Below are 18,207 nucleotides of genomic sequence, written 5' to 3' on the forward strand. Positions count from 1 at the left end.
TTCACATTACTGTGTGTATTCACATTATAGTGTATTCACATTACTGTGTGTGTTTACAGTACTGTGTGTATTCACATTATAGTGTACTCACATTACTGTGTATTCACATTACTGTGTGTATTCACATTATAGTGTATTCATGGTTAACCATAAGAACCCATTTATTCTTCAAGGGAAATTATGGGGGACAAAACAGACTTAACAGACCACATAAAACACATTTCTGACACTTGTTAAAATAGTGTCAAATATTTCATGATGGTATAACAATGTAATAAATAATTTGAATACATATAACATTTGTTTTAATATGCTTTGGATTGAACATTATTAAATATGTTAGCTGGGAGAAATATCTAAGTACTCCTTTAATAGCAGCTAATATTATTGTTAGTTTTAACTTAATTTAATGGAGTAATTAGAGTAATTTAAACCAACATTAAGTATTTAATAAAACAATTTTCCAAATGTGTCAAGCTAATTGAATTCAGAAAGATAAAAAAGAAGAAGCGCTGAAACACGAACACGCAAAATATTCACGACTTTATTGCTCAATAGTGAAGTCAGATGTCAAAACATCGGCACAGAGAAAGATGTGGAAGTTTTTCTGTGTGGATTGATTTTAAAGTGCGTCGTCCTCCCGCCGGTCCCGGCGATCAATAAGGATGATCACGCACGTACTCCATGATGTGCTTCAGAGCCAGCCAGCTCTCGGAGGCCGTGGGGACGATCTGATTGGCCGGCAGGATGAACCCGTAGCGGCCGGTGTCCCTCAGCTCGAAGGCAAAGGAGTACTTGATGCCGATGTCATAGGACCAGTCGATGCTGCCGCCGCTGGCTTGATCTGAGAGGAAGAGGAAGAAGGAGAGGAAGGAGAAGAAGGAGGAGAAGAGGCAGAGGTAGAAGAAGAAAAAGAAGAAGCAGAAGAAGAAGAAGAAGAAGGTGAAGTGGAAGGAGAAGAAGAAGAAGAGGAAGAAAAAAATAATAATGAAGAAGATGATAATACAAAACAATTATTTTGTTACTAAAATAAATAAATAAATAATCCTGATCGTGGTTTTTGTCGTCCGGCCCAAATTAAAAAAGCTGCTCAGAAGTTGCAGAGAGAATAAAAAGTGACTCACAGATGATGTTGCAGATGCTTCCGACCTTGTATCTGGTGCCGTAGAGCGACGTGAGCTTCTGCACGGCCGCTCTGCCAACGGAGTCCTGCGAGGGACAAAAACCAGCACCGTGATGCTGTGAGACTGCACAGCGAGAGCGGGAAGAAGTACTCTGACCCTGTACTCAGGTACAAGTACCAGTACAACTCTGTGGAAATACTGAGAAGAAACTAAAGAACTCAGGAACTAAAACTCATCTGAGAAATGTAGATGTAAAGGAGTAAAAAAGTACAATATTTAAGTTGCATGAAATGGGAATACTACACCAAAGTACCTGTACGTTGTACCTGCTGCCTCTGAGGGCTTTGATGCAGATGAGGACCGTTTAAGCAGTTTCTCAATATTAATATTCACAGAAACGGGACGAGCGGTGTCAGGAAAAGAGGATTCATGGCTGACTTAAGAGAGTCATGAGCAGCAGTGGTGACTTTATAATGTTGAAGCCATGAAACTTTAATGAGACGAGACATCGTAACAGCTCAGGCCGTCAGAGTACTCAAAAGGCCGGATATTGCTTTTTCAACTTATTGAAGGATAAACGAGACAAGACGTTCTCAAATCGGGTTCTAATAACTCCCCGTCTTCAGATTCATGTGTGATATCGCGCCGTGTGTCCTCCTCATACACGTGTTTCCTTCCTCACCAGCTCGGCCTGGTGGAGCGCGTCCTTGCAGGTGTAGCCGTATGGGTACATGAGCAGCTGGGAGTAGGCGTGCACGGAGATGAAGGACTTGAAGTTGCCGTGGCTCTGGATCAGCTCCACCACGTTCTTCACCTCCACCTCGGAGTGAGCCGAGGGGCCGTGGTAGGAGTCGGAGCAGGGGTTCCTGCTGGCCCCGGGGCCTGCAGGCGGAGCAGGAGCAACATGGAGGAACATGGAGGAACATGAAGGAACATGGAGGAACATGGAGGAACATGGAGGAACATGGAGACCGTCACACAAGGAGAAGACTCACGGACAGCTACAGGGTGTCAGCCGCCACGTTATAGGTGCATATATATAGATATATATCTATATCTATAGATATCTATGATATAGATATCTATAGATATAGATATAAAGATATTGATCTATATATAGATATATTAATGCAGTGACCAGGGTGCTGTGGGAAAATGCCCAATTCTATGGAAGCCCATTTCCACCACAAAAAAAATAAGTTATTATCATTGTTATGACATAATAAGGTCAAAATTATGAAATAAAAAGTCATAATTATGAGATATAATGACTTTTTATCTCATAATTTTAACTTTATTCTCTCATAATTATGACTTTTTATCTCATAATTATGACTTCTTTTATTTTTCGTGGGGCTTCCATAAACTTCACTTAATCGGTCCCCAAAAATATTTAGTCACCGCAAATAATTTTACATGCGTTTCTATAAATGACTGCACAGATCAACGTGGTGGGTAAACTATATGTCTATATGTCTATAAATCTATATCTCTGTATCTCTGCATATAAAAGACCCACAAGAGGCTCCTCCTCCTCTACTGACCGCCAAAGCCTGCGTCCCAGTTCCTGTTGGGATCGACCCCCCGGCACTGGGAGCCCTGGTTCTTGGATCGGGTCTTACGCCACATCCGGTTCTGCACACAGGAACACAGACTCAGTGGGTGGAGCGCGTACCTGCAGGTCTCCTCCTGCTTTCTCTGGAGCACGTCTCCCTCTGTAACGCCGGCGCTGCCGTACGGTGGAGTGGGTGTAGGCGTAGCCGTCGGGGTTGGCCAGCAGCAGCATGTAGATGTCCATGGTGTCCAGGAGGGACGTCAGCGAGGCGTCGGTGCCGAAGTCAGCGGCGATCTGAACAAAGAACGAGGCTTTTATTTTGTAGTAATGAGATTCAAATCTGGTGTCGGTTCTCATCCTGAGTTAACCTGCTGCGTGCTTTATGTCGTGTTGCGTGAGGCTGTTTCTGTCTGAATGGGTTCATGTGTGTGTCTTTAGGAGCCCCTTTAGCTCTTTCTGGGGAGAAAATAGAATATGTATATGTATATTATGTTTTCCTATTAGAATGGGAGAAAGAAAGGGGCAAAAAAACTATGAATCTAAGAAAAATACTTGAAAAAGATTAGAAAAATACTCGAAAAGGACAAAAAAAGACAAAAAAATACTAGTATGGGACAAAACACACACATATACATATCTATACATATATATATACATATATATATATATATATATATATATATATATATATACATATATATATACATATATATATATATATATATACATATCTATACATATATATATACATATATATATATATATATATATATATATATATATATACATATATATATACATATATATATATATATATATATATATATATATATATATACATATATATATATATATATATATATATATATATATATATATATATATATATATATATATATATAAATAAAGGGCCTCGGTGGCGTTTTCTGATTACTTGTTTTGTTCAACTAACAGTTTAAAAACCCAAAGATGTTCAATTTACAATAAAATATGAGCAAGAAAAGCACATGTAAGGGTTTTGAAAGTAGATTCCAGCTCTATTAGTCATATAGAAACGTATGGAAGGTGTGTTTTCTCCTGACATTCCCTCCTCTGGTCGACCCGCTGCACCTTGTTGGCGGTCCACAGCCCGGTGGCCTGAGACACCCACTCTCTGGAGTGGATCCCTGTGTCCATCCAGATGGCCGGACGGCCGCTTCCTCCAGTGCTGAACTATGAACACAAAACATCAGAGATGGAGGAAAAGGTGGGTGGAGAAATGGACGAGTACAGTAGTACAGACGAAGGATGGATACTTCATTCATCCCAGAGGATAAATGAGTTTGTCACAGTAGCAGCAAAGTTACATAGAAGACACAAAAATGTCAGGAATGAAAAATACTCACGAAATACAACAACAGAGCGTATTAAGCAGGTTGACATTAGTACAGGTGTTGAGGTGTTGAGGTGTACAGGTGTTGAGGTGTAGAGGTGTACTGGTGTTGAGGTGTACAGGTGTACAGGTGTTGAGGTGTACAGGTGTACAGGTGTTGAGGTGTACAGGTGTTGAGGTGTACAGGTGTACTGGTGTAGAGGTGTACAGGTGTAGAGGTGTACAGGTGTACAGGTGTTGAGGTGTACAGGTGTACAGGTGTTGAGGTGTACAGGTGTACAGGTGTAGAGGTGTACTGGTGTAGAGGTGTACAGGTGTAGAGGTGTACAGGTGTACAGGTGTACAGGTGTAGAGGTGTACAGGTGTTGAGGTGTACAGGTGTACAGGTGTACAGGTGTACAGGTGTTGAGGTGTAGAGGTGTACAGGTGTTGAGGTGTACAGGTGTACAGGTGTTGAGGTGTACAGGTGTTGAGGTGTACAGGTGTACTGGTGTAGAGGTGTACAGGTGTAGAGGTGTACAGGTGTACAGGTGTAGAGGTGTACAGGTGTTGAGGTGTACAGGTGTAGAGGTGTAGAGGTGTACTGGTGTTGAGGTGTACAGGTGTAGAGGTGTACAGGTGTACAGGTGTTGAGGTGTACAGGTGTAGAGGTGTACAGGTGTAGAGGTGTACAGGTGTTGAGGTGTAGAGGTGTACAGGTGTTGAGGTGTACAGGTGTACAGGTGTAGAGGTGTACAGGTGTTGAGGTGTACAGGTGTAGAGGTGTTGGGTCGTCTCACCTTCAGAACGTACATGGGTCGGTTCTCATACGATCTCCCGATTTCCTGCTTGGAGACGAGTTTTGGGTACTGAGCCACCAGCGAGTCCATCCAGCTGTAGATCTGATGGTCAGACAGAGGAGAGAGAGGACTGCAGGTCACCAGCTGGTCACCAGAGTGTGTGTGTGTGTGTGTGTGTGTGTGTGTGTGTGTGTGAGGACCCTCACCGTCTCCAGGTCATGATACGCCCCGAAGTTGAAGCTCCTGGTGCTGCGCTCCTTCAGCTGGTTCTGCTGCATCTGGGCCTTCTCCTGGTCCAGCAGCTCCTGCAGGTCGTCCACGAGGACGGAGAAGGAGACGCCGGCGGAGGAGAGACGCTCCGTCACGGAGGGAACGAGGGAGCCAGGAACCCGGATGTCCACCGGGAGATCAATGGAGACCGGATGGAGCCAGAAGTCCAGCTGGGAGGAGGAGAGAGGAGAGGATAGGATAGGAAGAGAAGGAGAGGAGAGAAGGAGATGAGAGAAGGAGGAGGAAGAGGAGGAGGAGAGGATAGGAAGAGGAGGAGAGGAGAGAAGGAGGAGGAAGAGGAGGAGGAGAGGATAGGAGGAGGAGAGGATAGGAAGAGGAGGAGAGGAGAGAAGGAGAGGGGGAGGAGGAGATGAGGAGGAGGAAGAGGAGGAGGAGAGGAGAGGAAGAGGAGGAGACTCATGATAAAACTCTCCAGTAGATTATTTAAAGCTGGATCTTTGCCTTCTGTACTTGTTGAAAAGTTCATGTGAAAGCGATCGGCACAAAGCAGCTGAACTTACAGTAGGTGTTTGCACAGTGTGTGTGTGTGTGTGTGTGTGTGTGTGTGTGTGTGTGTGTGTGTGTGTGTGTGCGTGTGTACCTCCCCCTCCCCTTGCGCCTCCAGAGCCTGCAGCAGCGTCAGCTGCTCCTCAGACTGCAGGTCGACCCTGATGACCTGATCTCTGGAAGGACATTCAGAGCGAGAGCATCAAGCTTCAGGCGATCCTCTTCCTCCTCTTCCTCTTCCTCCGTTCAGCCGAGGAGGAGGAAGAGTTAACTCACCGCTCACCAAAATGAAAAGCAGTTCATCGTTCAGAACGGCACGTCGACTCCCTTTAACGCGACTGTAATTATGATGTCATCGTTCTCTAAACAAAAAGATCAAGTTTCTGCCCGTTGAACATGAACGTTCTTCAACCTGAGCAGTTATTAGACGTGCTGATCGTGAAGCCCAGTGGAGGGAAATAAAAACACATAAAGTTAATGAGTAAGACCGCATGTTCTCCTGCTGAACTCAACGAGGTAACGGACTCTGAAAGTAGGAAGAGCTTCAAAAAGTTAATGAAGTAACCGTCCAGCCTTCAGTTCCACAAACATGCATAAAATATATGTAAAATATATATGTAGAACATGTGTGAAGCTCCATGAACCATCTGCATCTACCAATGAGTTCCCGTCCTGCTCCCATGTGACCTCCAGCAGCCAATCAGAGAGCAGAGAGTCGTTCAACTTTCATGACGAATTCTCAGAAACAGCAGCCGCAGTTTTTATTCCTCTTCTTTCTTTTAGACGTCGCGTTCCTCGTCGCCATCTTTGTTTGATATGTTTTGTGGTTCAGGGCCATGATCTGTGTATTTAAGTACATTTAAGTACTTTTATTTCAGTAAAAAAAGAAAGAAACAAGGCCTTTCTTACGAAACTAAACGTTAAATTAAATCTCTTTTGATTCATATCAGTGGATGAATTTATGTTTTAGACGTTTTAGACACAAAATTAGATGTGAACATGTTTCTCTTGTACGATATCTTATGATATATTTAATATAATCTTATTATTCTGAGCAGTTGGAGCTGATCTGTCTTTACTAAACACTTCATATGACAGGACGGACCAGCTCCCGTCTTTTTCTTTCAAAACAAAAGCGACCGGATGCAGAGAAGCTGTAAAACTTCACGGCCTCTTAAATGAAACCGAGTGAAACGAACAGAGTTGAACGTGCAGGAGAAGAGATGTAGTACAGACGCGTCCAGCTGGCCTCAACATGACTGTCTGTGTGAATAAAGACACGATGACTTCACAGAGCGACGCGGTTCAAAGCGCATCAGGACGCGTCTCCTCACCCGGTGAAGAGCCTCTCGGCGGCGGCCGAAGCCGCGAGCGCCATCAGCAGCAGGACGCCTCTCATCTGGTCGGTGAGGTTTGGGGCTCGGGGCGCCGCCGGCCTCTTAAGCCCAGCAGGTGACAGCCGGTCTGATCCCACAAAGCTTCACTCTGCTGATAATCACACAAACGCTGCTGTCTGCTGGGAAAAACTGTAGAAAACAGCTGATTCAGCGTTGTTGTTATCTGCTCGTTGTTCAGCTGCAGATAGCAGCGGGTTCCCTCGGGTCTCTGCTGACGTTACGGAGGAGGAAGAATACTTCAGTTAAAGCACTAATGCAGTCATGCAGCGCGGTGAGAATACTAATCAAAAGTACCTCGAAACCTCTCGAAACAGAAGATTGGAGATGTAGATGTGAAATTTTAAAGAGTCATATGAAAACATTTCTATTTCGCCACCTTTTCCTTTTTTTAACAGCACTTTGTTTGTTCCACAGAATCCCAAAAGATTGTTTCATGTATTTAAACACTCTATACATTTACATTCATTCATCATTTTAAATGTAAAATGTATTTATGCTCGGAAAAAAGACGTTTTTTTAGTTTTTATAGACTCTTTTAAAATGTTTGAGCGCTGTGTGAAATGTGCTATAAAATAAAGATTATTATATTTATATTCATAAGAGGCGACCGTCCACCAGTCTTCTTCTTCACCGGCTATAAACTGATGAATTCACAGAAGGAACCGTCGGGTTCCGGCCAATCAGAGGCAGAGCGGGGCGGGGCTTCCTTTCCATCAGCCAATGAGAGACAAGCTGAGTCTTCAGCTCTTATCGCCTCTTTGAAGCTGCACACGTTTACCTGAAGAGAAATATTAATGTTACGAGTCACAAAGATATTTCAAACATGAGTGCGCTTCCTACTTTGTGCCAACAGCTCGAGGAAGACGCCAAAAGCAAACAATTTTTAGTCCTCAAAAAACATCATCGCCAAACTAAAAAGTGTGTTTATCTGCAGCCACGAGGGCTGTGTGATAATGTTGTGTTATAATACACATATAATACATATGTCTAGTCTGTAGGTTTCTGGTTAAGAGGAAATGAAGACGACGCACAGACAGAAATGAGCGTCTGCATGTCGTTGCATGTGCTCCTCGCGGCCAGCAGGTGGCAGCGCAGCACCACACCTCTCCCACCAGGTGAAGCGCTGCAGCCGGCAGGTGGACCAGAAGCAGACTGAAGCCTGAAAGATTGATGACTTATGAGAGTCCTGAGCAGAGTGAGAGGAGGAGAGCGACACATGGAGACACCGGAGCAGAAACCATTGATTTATTGATCTGTTGATAAACTTTTTGATAACTGAATAAATGTTTTGAGTCACTTTTCAAGCAAAAATAAATCCAACATCTGCTGCTACCCGCTTCCTAAATGTGAGCGTTTCCTTCTTTTCTCAATTTATTTTATTTTTTTAAATATATTTTATTATATATGCACAATATGACGTTCAGGGATCAGTGAATATGTATTTTAATTTATGTCTGAGTGTTGATCTGTTTTCAATAGTAACAAAGAAAGTGACAGGAAAGAAGAGCAAACACAACTTAAAGTAAAACAATGAGAGACAACACAACTAATACAAAATAAAACACACACACACACACAACTTTACACTCGTTCAGAGTAACATAGATTTGGTCTTTTCTCAATTTAACATGATTAAAAAACAGAATATATTTGGGATGTTGGGACAAAACAAGACGTTTAAAATCATCTCCTCTGCAGATTAATCAATAAAACTCTTCATTGTATTATTAAATTGAATTACACTCTTTAAAGTATATATATTTTTGAACTTATTCACATCTAAGTACATCATATCACTCGGTTCTTGTTATTGTGTTTTATCCGATTTGCAAACAAGTTTACACAAACTCCTCGTACTTAGTAATGTGATAAAAGAAGAGACCCTCAGTCAGCACCCACGGGTGCAAACACACTCCTGCTTCATGACTGCAGAGGATTTAGGAGTGTGTGTGTGTGTGTGTGTGTGTGTGTGTGTGTGTGTGTGTGTGTGTGTGTGTGTGTGTGTGTGTGTGTGTGTGTGTGTGTGTGTGTGTGATACCTCGCAGCTCCCCCCGAACCTCTCCTCCGCTTCAGAGTTAATAAGAAGAGGTTTTAACGTGTCACTTCCTTTCTCCCTCTTCCACTCCTACAAACACTCCTGTGGGATCGAGCGGGTGGGGGAGGGGGGATGGAGAGGGAGGAGGGGTGGAGGGGGGGGGGGGGCTGCCGGGCTTTTCCATCGCTCCTCGCCGTGGAAATTATTCATCGGCATTCCTGCTGCGTTTGTCTAAAAGTTTAATGTCGTCATGAAAAGTGGCTTTACATGCAAATGCGGGTGTTTGCGCCTCTAAAAGCTATAAAAGCTATACGACCCCCCCCCACCCCCACCCCCCCCCCTCAACGACCAGCTTGTCCCGCATGACTTCCTCTGCTTTGCGCTATAAATAGATCCATTTACATTGCATTTCATGGCTGAGCTGTCTCTCAATATTTCAGAGGCCCACCAGTAAATTGAGCATTAATCATTCATTGCTCACTTGTTCATCTCATTTTGCTTTCACATTACGACGCGTTGGCCACAACACGGTCGAGAGAGAGAGAGAGAGAGAGAGAGAGAGAGAGAGAGAGAGAGAGAGAGAGAGAGAGGGGTTTTTAACACTTTGTGTGTCTTTTCTTAGTTTGTCACACGTGTGATTCCTGCGTCTGTCCGGTCTGCGGTCACATGACACACATGAAGCGTGAGGATTTGTAGTTTCCTGTTTTATTTTGTAGTCCTCTGTGTCTCTGCACTTCCTGCCCTGGTGATTGTGTGGTGATTGTGCGTCTACCTGGTTCCTGGTTGTGTGTCCCTTCACCTGTGCTGCCCTCGTTGTGTCTCTTGTGTTTAAACCTTGTGAGTCTCCTGGTGGTTCGTCCTGTGAGTTCCTCTGTTCCCTGTGAGCAGCAGCTTGTGTTTGAGGCCCATGAAGAACTCTCATAGTGACATCTTTTAATCCCTGTTAATATATATATATATATATATATATATATATATATATATATATATATATATATATATAAACCTTTATCAAAAGTAGAAATGCATGATTTGTTTTCCTCGCCCGTTTCCCGTCGTGCTGCTTTGACAGTGTTTCTCGTTCCCACTGACGTTGTTAAAAATAAGCATTCAGGCGTTTGCACTGATGTGTGCAGCGGTTATATAATCTCTGAATCTCTCGTCTCCAGAAGATCCTCCACGCCGCCGTCCGTCTCTGTGACATCACAGAGGCAGAGACCCGGCTGGGTTCTGCCCACACGAGGTCGAGGCTCACCGTTCACACAAGATATTTAAAATCATCATTTTGTCCTCTTTAATAAAGTTACTTCTGCTTACTTTTTATCTCGTAATTTCAACTTTTTATCTGTTAATAATGACTTTTAATCAAAATTTCGACTTTTTTATTTCATGACTTTTTATCTCATAATAATTACTTTTTATCATAATTTTGATCTTTTTATCTCATAATTTCGACTCATAAATAATTAGTTTTATCATAATTTCGATTTTTTTATTTGATGACTTTTTATCTCGTAATTTGGACTTTATGTCATAATTATTAGTTTTAATCATAATTTTGATCTTTTAATCTCATAATTATGACTTTATCTCAAAATAATTAGTTTTTATCATAATCTGGATCTTTTAATCTCATAATTTTAACTTTTTTATCTTATGATCTATCATAATCTCGACTTTCTCATGACTTTTTATCTCATAATAATTAGCTTTTATCATAATTTCAATCTTTTTATCTCGTAATTTGGACTTTTTATCTTGTAATTATTAGTTTTAATCATAATTTTGATCTTTTAATCTCATAATAATGACTATTTTATTTTGGGGTGGCGTCTTGTGTTCGCAGCAGCAGAAAGCTTCAGCCCGTCGTCTCTGTTCCTTCAGCACAGCGCGTGACCGGATGATGGAATAATTCATTTGGGGGTCTGACTCGGCATTATTGCGTCATGCCTCGCGATTTATTCATTACGTAAAAAAAAAAAAAAAAAAAGTCTAAAAAAAGACCCGTAGCAGCCCAGGAAAGGCCCGGCCGCGAGTCTAAAAATAGATCGGCAGGCACAAAAGCGGTCCGGGTTTATTTTTAGCGAGGCGTCCACTGCTGAGAATAGCGAGCGAGCTACTTTCACATTGGTCCCGACACGGAGCCTCGTGCTCTCCAGAACCTTTCCGTCGCTGTTCCTCCTGAGCGGACCGGACAGACGGCGCCACCTGCAGGGTCGCCCTGCGATGGCTGCAGGCGGTTTCTTTTTTTTTTTGAAGGTGCATGTCATCAAAATTTCACACACCTCATTCCATTACTCATCTCGGCCTCTGCGGGCGTCTGGCTTTTGATGAGCTCGTAAGGGGAAGCGAGGGAAATAAAAAGCGGCTGCGAGCGGCAGCTCGGAGACTCCAGCGGCGACTCAAGTGATATTAGAATCATGCTGAGCTCGTTCTCGTCTGCTTTATTGCTTCAGAGTCCTGGTGCTGATGCAGTCGGTCACCGCGGAGAGAGGAACGCCGACCTGTGATCCTCTGAGAGCTGCGTGTGTTTCAAGAAGACATTTTCCTTTTGTGGCCCGATGAGACGACGCAGAGCCCGATGAAGCTAAACAACTCATGAATCTGTTTCACGAGAAGCTTCGTTTAAGGATCATCTCTGGATTGATTTTGTTCTGCAAACATACTGGATTAGATGAAAATAGCTAAATTAGCATTGTGTAGTTTTAGCATAGACTCTTTTAAAGGCTTTGATGAGGTGATGTTTCATTGCAGGTTGTGGTTTTACTGTGTTTACAGATTGTGTTGCTGTTGTTGTCCCCATCGATCACACTGATCTCATGAAAGGATAGTTGGGAGTTTGGGAAATAAGCTTTAATGGTCTTGTTGCTTGGAGATAGATGAGAAGATCGATGTTAATACTTTCTCATCGGCCCGTAAGTGACCATGCGAGAGGGAAGAGATGATTAACACAGCTTGTCTATTGGCATCCGTTTGGGGATTGATAACGTTTTCTTCTTGTACATGTATTGAACAGCTCTTTTCTTTATCTGCACATCAAGAAAATCAATAAAACTTTGATCAAAACCCACCAAAAAATAACGTTTTCTAGTCGAATCTAACCAGCGAGGTCTCTCTCCTATCCGCCGCTCTGCAGACGATGCAGCGTTGTGTCATTCAGGCTGCAGGAGGGTTAGCTTCACTGCGCAGCGGCTCACATGATGCAAACCTCTGGATGTTCCACGACCATTAAACTCTAATTCTGACGGAGCGGACGCGCTCTGATCCTCATCCGTGGACACATTAGTCCCGTCATGTTCCATCAACCGGACGATGTGCTTTTGTCCCCTCGCGCCTCGATTGTCGTGCCGCCTCGTTTACAGAGTAGTTCAGCTGCCGGACCGCTGACCAGAAGAAATACCTTTTCACACTTCACACAATTTTAGTTGAATTTCATCGACTGCAAAAACATTTTTTTCAAACTCCATTTAAAACCTCACATGGCCTCCGACCCCTCAGTGTCCAAACAGGCCTCAAAACCTAAAACTACAAGGTTTACTTTCTCTTTAACCACTTTAACTGATGCAGTACAAATACATGTTTAATACTTGTTTATTCTGTTTATATACATTATAGTGCTACTGTGGATTATTTGTACTGTTTGCTTGTATCTCTTGCTGCTGTATTACTGCAATTTCCTCACTGCAGGACTAACAAAGGATTATTTTATCTTATTGTGAGATGTTCATATTTGGCTATTTTCAGTACTTATTGTTTACACATTTTTTATATTTTCCATGTTTTTAATGCTGCTTATGTCCTATCCTTGTTTTTTTTTAATGTTACAAACATAGAAGAGCACAAATACTGGCTATTCTTATCAAAAGTTTGAATGAAACTTGATTTTTTTTCCCGAAAGATATTGTTGCATCCCAAACAGCAAATACAGAAGATGCTTAATTTGTTGTGATTTGTTTGATAAAACACAAACCTATCATGCATGTGTGTGCATGTATGTGTGTGTGCATGTACGTGTGTGTGCATGTATGTGTGTGCATGTATGTGTGCGTGCATGTATGTGTGTGCATGTATATGTGTGCATGTATGTGTGTGTGCATGTATGTGTGTGTGCATGTATGTGTGTGCATGTATGTGTGTGCATGTATGTGTGTGCGTGTGCTTTCGAGTGCCAATTAAAATGTCCGATTATAGCTTGAAGTGGGAGCTGTGATAACACGACGGTTCAACGTGAAGTAAAGTCACATGCAGATAAACACGCAGCGCGGTGAGACCTCATTAAAACCTCGGACCGGACTGCAGCGAGCAGAGAGGAAACTCCACCGCCTGTAATTAGCACGCTGTCACTTTATCACAGAGCCGCCCACGCCGCGAGCGCGTCGGATCAAATCCCAGCGGCGCCAGTGGATTGTTTGGTTTCCGTGATGAAAGCGTGACGATAATAAAGCAGCAGAGTTTCAGGACGGCCCGTCGGATCGTCTCTGCAGCCGAGAGGCGGCGCCGCTCTCTCAACATGGCCGCTGTGACCGGCGGTCAGTGCAGAGGAAACCGCCGATTGAATAAGATATGACTCAAAATAAAAGATTCAAGTGTGATGCTTCTGTGCTTCTGATGCGCACGAGCGACCATCTTTTTTTTTGGGGGGGGGGTTTGATTTCCCGCCCCGGAGAGCCGACGGGATGTTCTGGTGTTTCTGTTTTTTACTCTCGATGCGCCACAAAGGAGTAAATAATGAAGCAGGTTCACACAACGCGGCCGAACAAAGAGAGTCAGTCGTGTGACGTGAAGGACGGGAAACGAGAGCAGCTGGAACATGCAAACTGTGTTTTTAAACTCTTTGGATTCAGGAGAAAACCTCTGAAGGTTCAAACTCGCTTTGTTTTACTTCCTGAAACTCTGATTTAGTTTTCACCAACAGTCAAGAAATATAGAAATATAATACAGTATAATATAGAAATATATTACAGCTAATTACGCTAATTTTTAGCTGTGTTTTTGGTCCCCACCCAAAAATGTCTGGATTCATCTCAAGTGTTGATTGTAAAAATTAAAAAAAAAAAGTTATGATTATTGATTGTAAAAAAGAAAAAAGTTATATTATTACTTTGTGTCCTTCTCTAAATATAATACAGTGTAATATATAAATATAATACAGTCTTTGAAACTGAAAACTGGTCGACTTGATGTACATGATTGTTCCTGTTATTTATTCCTGTTATTTATTCCTTTGAATCCAGATTGAAGCCTTTAACTGAACCGGATTCAAGGATATTACTCAATTTCTGCATTTTATTTCTTAAACTGCTTCTCGATTGTTTTAAATCTAATTTTTTTTCCTGCATTTTAATGCATTTTGATGCTTTTAATGGTTTTATGTGAAGCACTTTGAATCCCCTTGTTGTTGAAATGTGCTCCACAAAAAGAGTTTATTCATATAAAGGAGAATAAAAATGACGACAGAAAACACACCACCTCCATGATTGTGTGTGCAGTGAGCATTAATGCGTAGAAAGGAACTTCCTGTGTGTTTAATATTCATTATTTTTGCTCTTTTTGTGCCACTTGTTGCTTTAGAAAACATGTAAGATAAAAACCAGCCTCACCGATGTTTCTTTGGGTTCTCGGCTCGGAGGCGTGTTTGGATGACGGACAGCTGTCACCTCGTTATAACCGACGCATCTCGAGATGCTCGCTTTGAAGGTGCGACGGCGTGAAGGACGTCTATTCCAGAGCGCTGGCGCCGACTGAACCCATTTTATTGGCGTGGTCCTGCAGGAGAGCTGCCCGTCACCGCGGAGCGTCTGACAGCTAACGCTGAAACGATAAAGACACCAAAGAGCTTTATTCATGTTGTTTGTTTATAGTGTCCTGACAGTCTGAGGATCCAGCCATCTCCCAAAAACACACACAAAAAGTTTGATATGAATATTTATTTAAAGACTTCAAATCTTACAGAAATAGTCATTTTGAATCAATCTTTAGTGGCTCCATGATTCCTATTAGAACAGTAAAACCTGTGCCGTCTGATATGAAGAACACATTATTCATCAATGGACAAATCAATTTTAATCACATGCAGAAGCTTTGAGTCACTTGTGGATGGATGAATTTTGGGGGTTTCAGTTCATGATGAAATGCAGAGCGATAGAAACTTGAACTTGAACTGTTCGGCCGCTTCGTCCAGAGCGAGGCGGCGTGTTGGCGGCGTGTTGGCGGCGTGTTGGCGGCGTGTTGGCGTCGCTTCACGACGCTGTGAGGTGACACTGAGCGGCTGTGCACGACAAACCAAACAAATAAAAAGAAAGAAGAAGAAGAAGAAGAAGAAGAAGAAGAAGAAGAAGAAGAAGAAGAAGAAGAAGAAGAAGAAGAAGAAAGGAACACGTCCTCAAAAGAAGCGTCTGAAGGCGTTGCACAATTCCAAAATTGATCAGTGAGACTTTTTAAGGCAAAAAAAGTTGTCTAAAATAACACGTGAAGTTGTGATATTACAATTATTTATGAAAACCCACAATGCATCTCTGATAGAACAAAAGTCTTTGCATGCAAATAAGAAAAAGTAAAACAGGATATTCATCACAAGCATTCAATTAAACCACTTTGTAAATATTATACGCAACAGTAAACCACTTTGGTGTTGAATGCGTGACGTGCGCGGCGGCGTGCTGACGCGGCGGCGTTAAAGCTTGTGTGTCCGCCGGTCGGCTCAGGGTTGGTTGTTGTCGCTGCTTGTTTTTTCTTACAGTCTCCTACGCAATAAATGCTTTTGATTGTCACTCCCACGCCAGAGGAACAGAGGTTTCACACACTGCAGCCGGCCACACGTGACAAAAACCCACCGCTTTCTGCTCTCTGCTCTCTGCTTTCTGCTTTCTGCTTTCTGCTCTCTGCTTTCTGCTCTCTGCTTTCTGCTCTCTGCTTTCTGCTCCACAGTGTTTTTCACTTCACTCGTCTGGAGGGAAAACCCGCGCGACGCCAGAGAGAGAACTCTACGCGCCGTCGTCTCTAAGACGCACGACTATGAAGGTAGATTTGTGTCTTTATTACGCGAGCTAATTTCTTGTTTGTAAGTAAATGACCTAACTGCAAATCCAAAATCTTTGCTCTCAAATCAAAAATCAAAAAAAAAAAACGGTCTCAACAGAAAAACGGTCTCAGAAAAATATATGCTCTCCCAAAAACAAAAAACGGTCTCATAAAAAAAAAGGCAAATTTTTTTTTTTGGTCAAAAACAAAAAACGGTCAAAAAAAAAATCGGTCTCCAAAAAAAAAAAAAAAAAACGGTCCAAAAAAAAAAAAACTCCAAAAAAAAAGTAAAAAAAAATTGCTCTCCAAAAAAGGGCAAAAAACAAAAATCCATTAAAAGCAAAAACACTCAAAAAAAATGGTCGAAAAAAAAAATCGCTCCCCAAAAAAAGTTAAAAAAAAAAAAAAAAATTGGTCAAAAAAAAAGTTTAAAAAAAAAACGCTCTCCAAAAAAAGCTCTAAAAAAAAAAAGTTCAAAAAAAAATTGTCTAAAAAAAAAACGCTCTAAAAAAAAAAAAAAAGTCTCAAAAAAAGGAACTGAAAGAAGTTCACGTCCTGAACCTGAACCAGAGGCCGCAGGACGTCACAGAAGTTGAGGAACTCGGCTCTTAAAGCTGTAAATACTCGGCTGTGAAAACACTGTTCCTCTGACTGAAAAACCAACAACAAGCTTCATGTTCACTCAACCCGGCCTCGTTATGTAAGTGTCATGCATGTTTCATATATAAATACATGTACTGGATGCACAGCGTACACCAGAGTGGGTGTGAGATGAGGTTGACATGGTGTCGTGATAAATAAATGAAAGGCCCCGCCTCGTGTTTCAGGAGGAGAGTCACAGTCAACTCTCCAAAAAACATACACACAGTATATACAGAATACATATATATATACTTATATATATATATATGAAAGACTGTTCTTGCCTGATCGGAGCTGGCTCAGTCTGGTGTTGCTCCACTCCAACACCAGACCTGGGCCAGTGCTACATTGTGCAATCCGCCATTAAACACTGAAGAAGTACAAAACTGGAGCCGACGGCCCGTCCGCCTCAGCGAGGGACCCGATTCAGTCAAACTGAACAACCGGCGTCTCCAGAATGAGTCTCGGGCTCGACAACGAGACGCTACACTTAGCTTGTGGTAGTTTGAAGTCGGGGTTTGCGGCGACCTCGGTTTGGAGAAACCAGACGGTTGTACGGCTGTGAACGAGGAGTTTGGATGCTTTAACCCGTTGAAAACCTCGTTTTCTCTGTTTGAGTCGTTGTAGGAACCCAAATTATTCCAATACTTGTGTTTATTGTATGTTTTTGTTCAGCAAAGTCTTGGGGAAAAAAATGTGTATCTGCAAAAAATCACTTTTAAAAGATATTTTGATGGTAACTATGAACATCCAGCATGATGTGAGCCAGATTCCCCAAAAAGCCTCCTGGAGCATCAATAAGACACCTTTATGGAAAGATTAGGACCTAAAGAATCAGAATCTGCAACAAAAATCACAATAAAACAAAGTCTTGTCCTGTTAGGAAGGAGTTTCAGTCAAAAATTGTGTTGATCGGTTCAAAAATTGAATAATTATGTATTTTAAGCCAAAAGATTGTCTGAAGGGGGCATGCTGGGACTTAAAATGGGAGCAGGAGGATTTTCCAGAAGGTTAAAAAAACACAAAACAGGTGTAAAGGTCTCAGAGTAGAAACAGTGATCACCGCTTGTATGGACGGAAAAGCTCGGGCAAAAAAAACCTTCTCTATTTTAACTATAAACTGATGTTTTTAAGCGGCTAAAATGGCCGCTGCCCCGTCACAGCGGTACGTTTCTTTGCTCCTGTTCAGGTTTTCATGTCTGTTTCTCCAAACTGGAGACCTCCATGTCGTGGATAAGCGCCTCACACAACCCCACTTTAAAAAAACAACAACTTTACCTTAAACAATGTGTCAAAACCGTTGCTACGTCGTGTACTTCAAACACTTTAAAGGTCTACTTTTAAACATTGTCGTCTCCCCATTAGCTTATAAAAAATACAGGCCTGTCGTTCATGATTTAAATATGAATAACCTATGTATATAAACACGAATAAGGCCTGTTAGTCATGATTTAAATATGATTACAGGCCTCGGTATAAAATGTAATACTTGTATCAGCGGTCGAG

The 18,207-nt window shown here is 42.2% G+C and overlaps 2 protein-coding genes across 3 annotated transcripts in view; both read right to left on the minus strand.

The window, feature by feature from the left end:
• Nucleotides 1-524: 524 nt before the first annotated feature.
• On the minus strand, nt 525-14,756 carry cpa4 (carboxypeptidase A4). Of its 2 annotated transcripts, none has more exons than XM_068602275.1 (11): nt 14,640-14,756; nt 6,942-7,095; nt 5,702-5,783; nt 5,037-5,270; nt 4,831-4,932; nt 3,790-3,891; nt 2,863-2,973; nt 2,669-2,759; nt 1,807-2,006; nt 1,125-1,209; nt 525-844 (listed from the first exon to the last, which is right to left on the minus strand). In XM_068602275.1, exons 2-11 carry the CDS (start codon nt 7,004-7,006, stop codon nt 657-659), a joined length of 1,260 nt encoding a protein of 419 aa, XP_068458376.1. In that variant the 5' UTR covers nt 7,007-7,095; nt 14,640-14,756; the 3' UTR covers nt 525-656. The 2 variants fall into 2 exon arrangements, with proteins under 2 accessions (XP_068458376.1, XP_068458375.1); XM_068602274.1 differs by having other exon boundaries at nt 6,942-7,092; nt 14,640-14,722.
• LOC137803624 (copine-8-like) overlaps nt 14,517-18,207 on the minus strand; it is a 65,528-nt gene continuing 61,837 nt past the window's right edge. The window contains exon 22 of the mRNA XM_068602272.1: nt 14,517-14,850. Within this exon, the coding sequence (XP_068458373.1) occupies nt 14,845-14,850 (6 nt within the window). The 3' untranslated portion in view covers nt 14,517-14,844. The remainder of the gene's footprint in view (nt 14,851-18,207) is intronic.

Source organism: Clinocottus analis, unplaced genomic scaffold (genome assembly GCF_023055335.1).
Source record: "Clinocottus analis isolate CAN_PGR_092001 unplaced genomic scaffold, fCliAna1.0.p SCAF_6, whole genome shotgun sequence".
NCBI classification, from domain to species: domain Eukaryota; kingdom Metazoa; phylum Chordata; class Actinopteri; order Perciformes; family Cottidae; genus Clinocottus; species Clinocottus analis.

Excerpts from the sequence above, each read along its gene's own strand:
- cpa4 (XM_068602275.1), bottom strand. The coding sequence starts at position 7,006 with ATGAGAGGCGTCCTGCTGCTGATGGCGCTCGCGGCTTCGGCCGCCGCC. Across the intron at positions 5,784-6,941 it reads GCCGAGAGGCTCTTCACCGG|AGATCAGGTCATCAGGGTCG; the intron begins GTGAGGAGACGC and ends ATGTCCTTCCAG. Across the intron at positions 845-1,124 it reads AAGCATCTGCAACATCATCT|ATCAAGCCAGCGGCGGCAGC; the intron begins GTGAGTCACTTT and ends TCTTCCTCTCAG.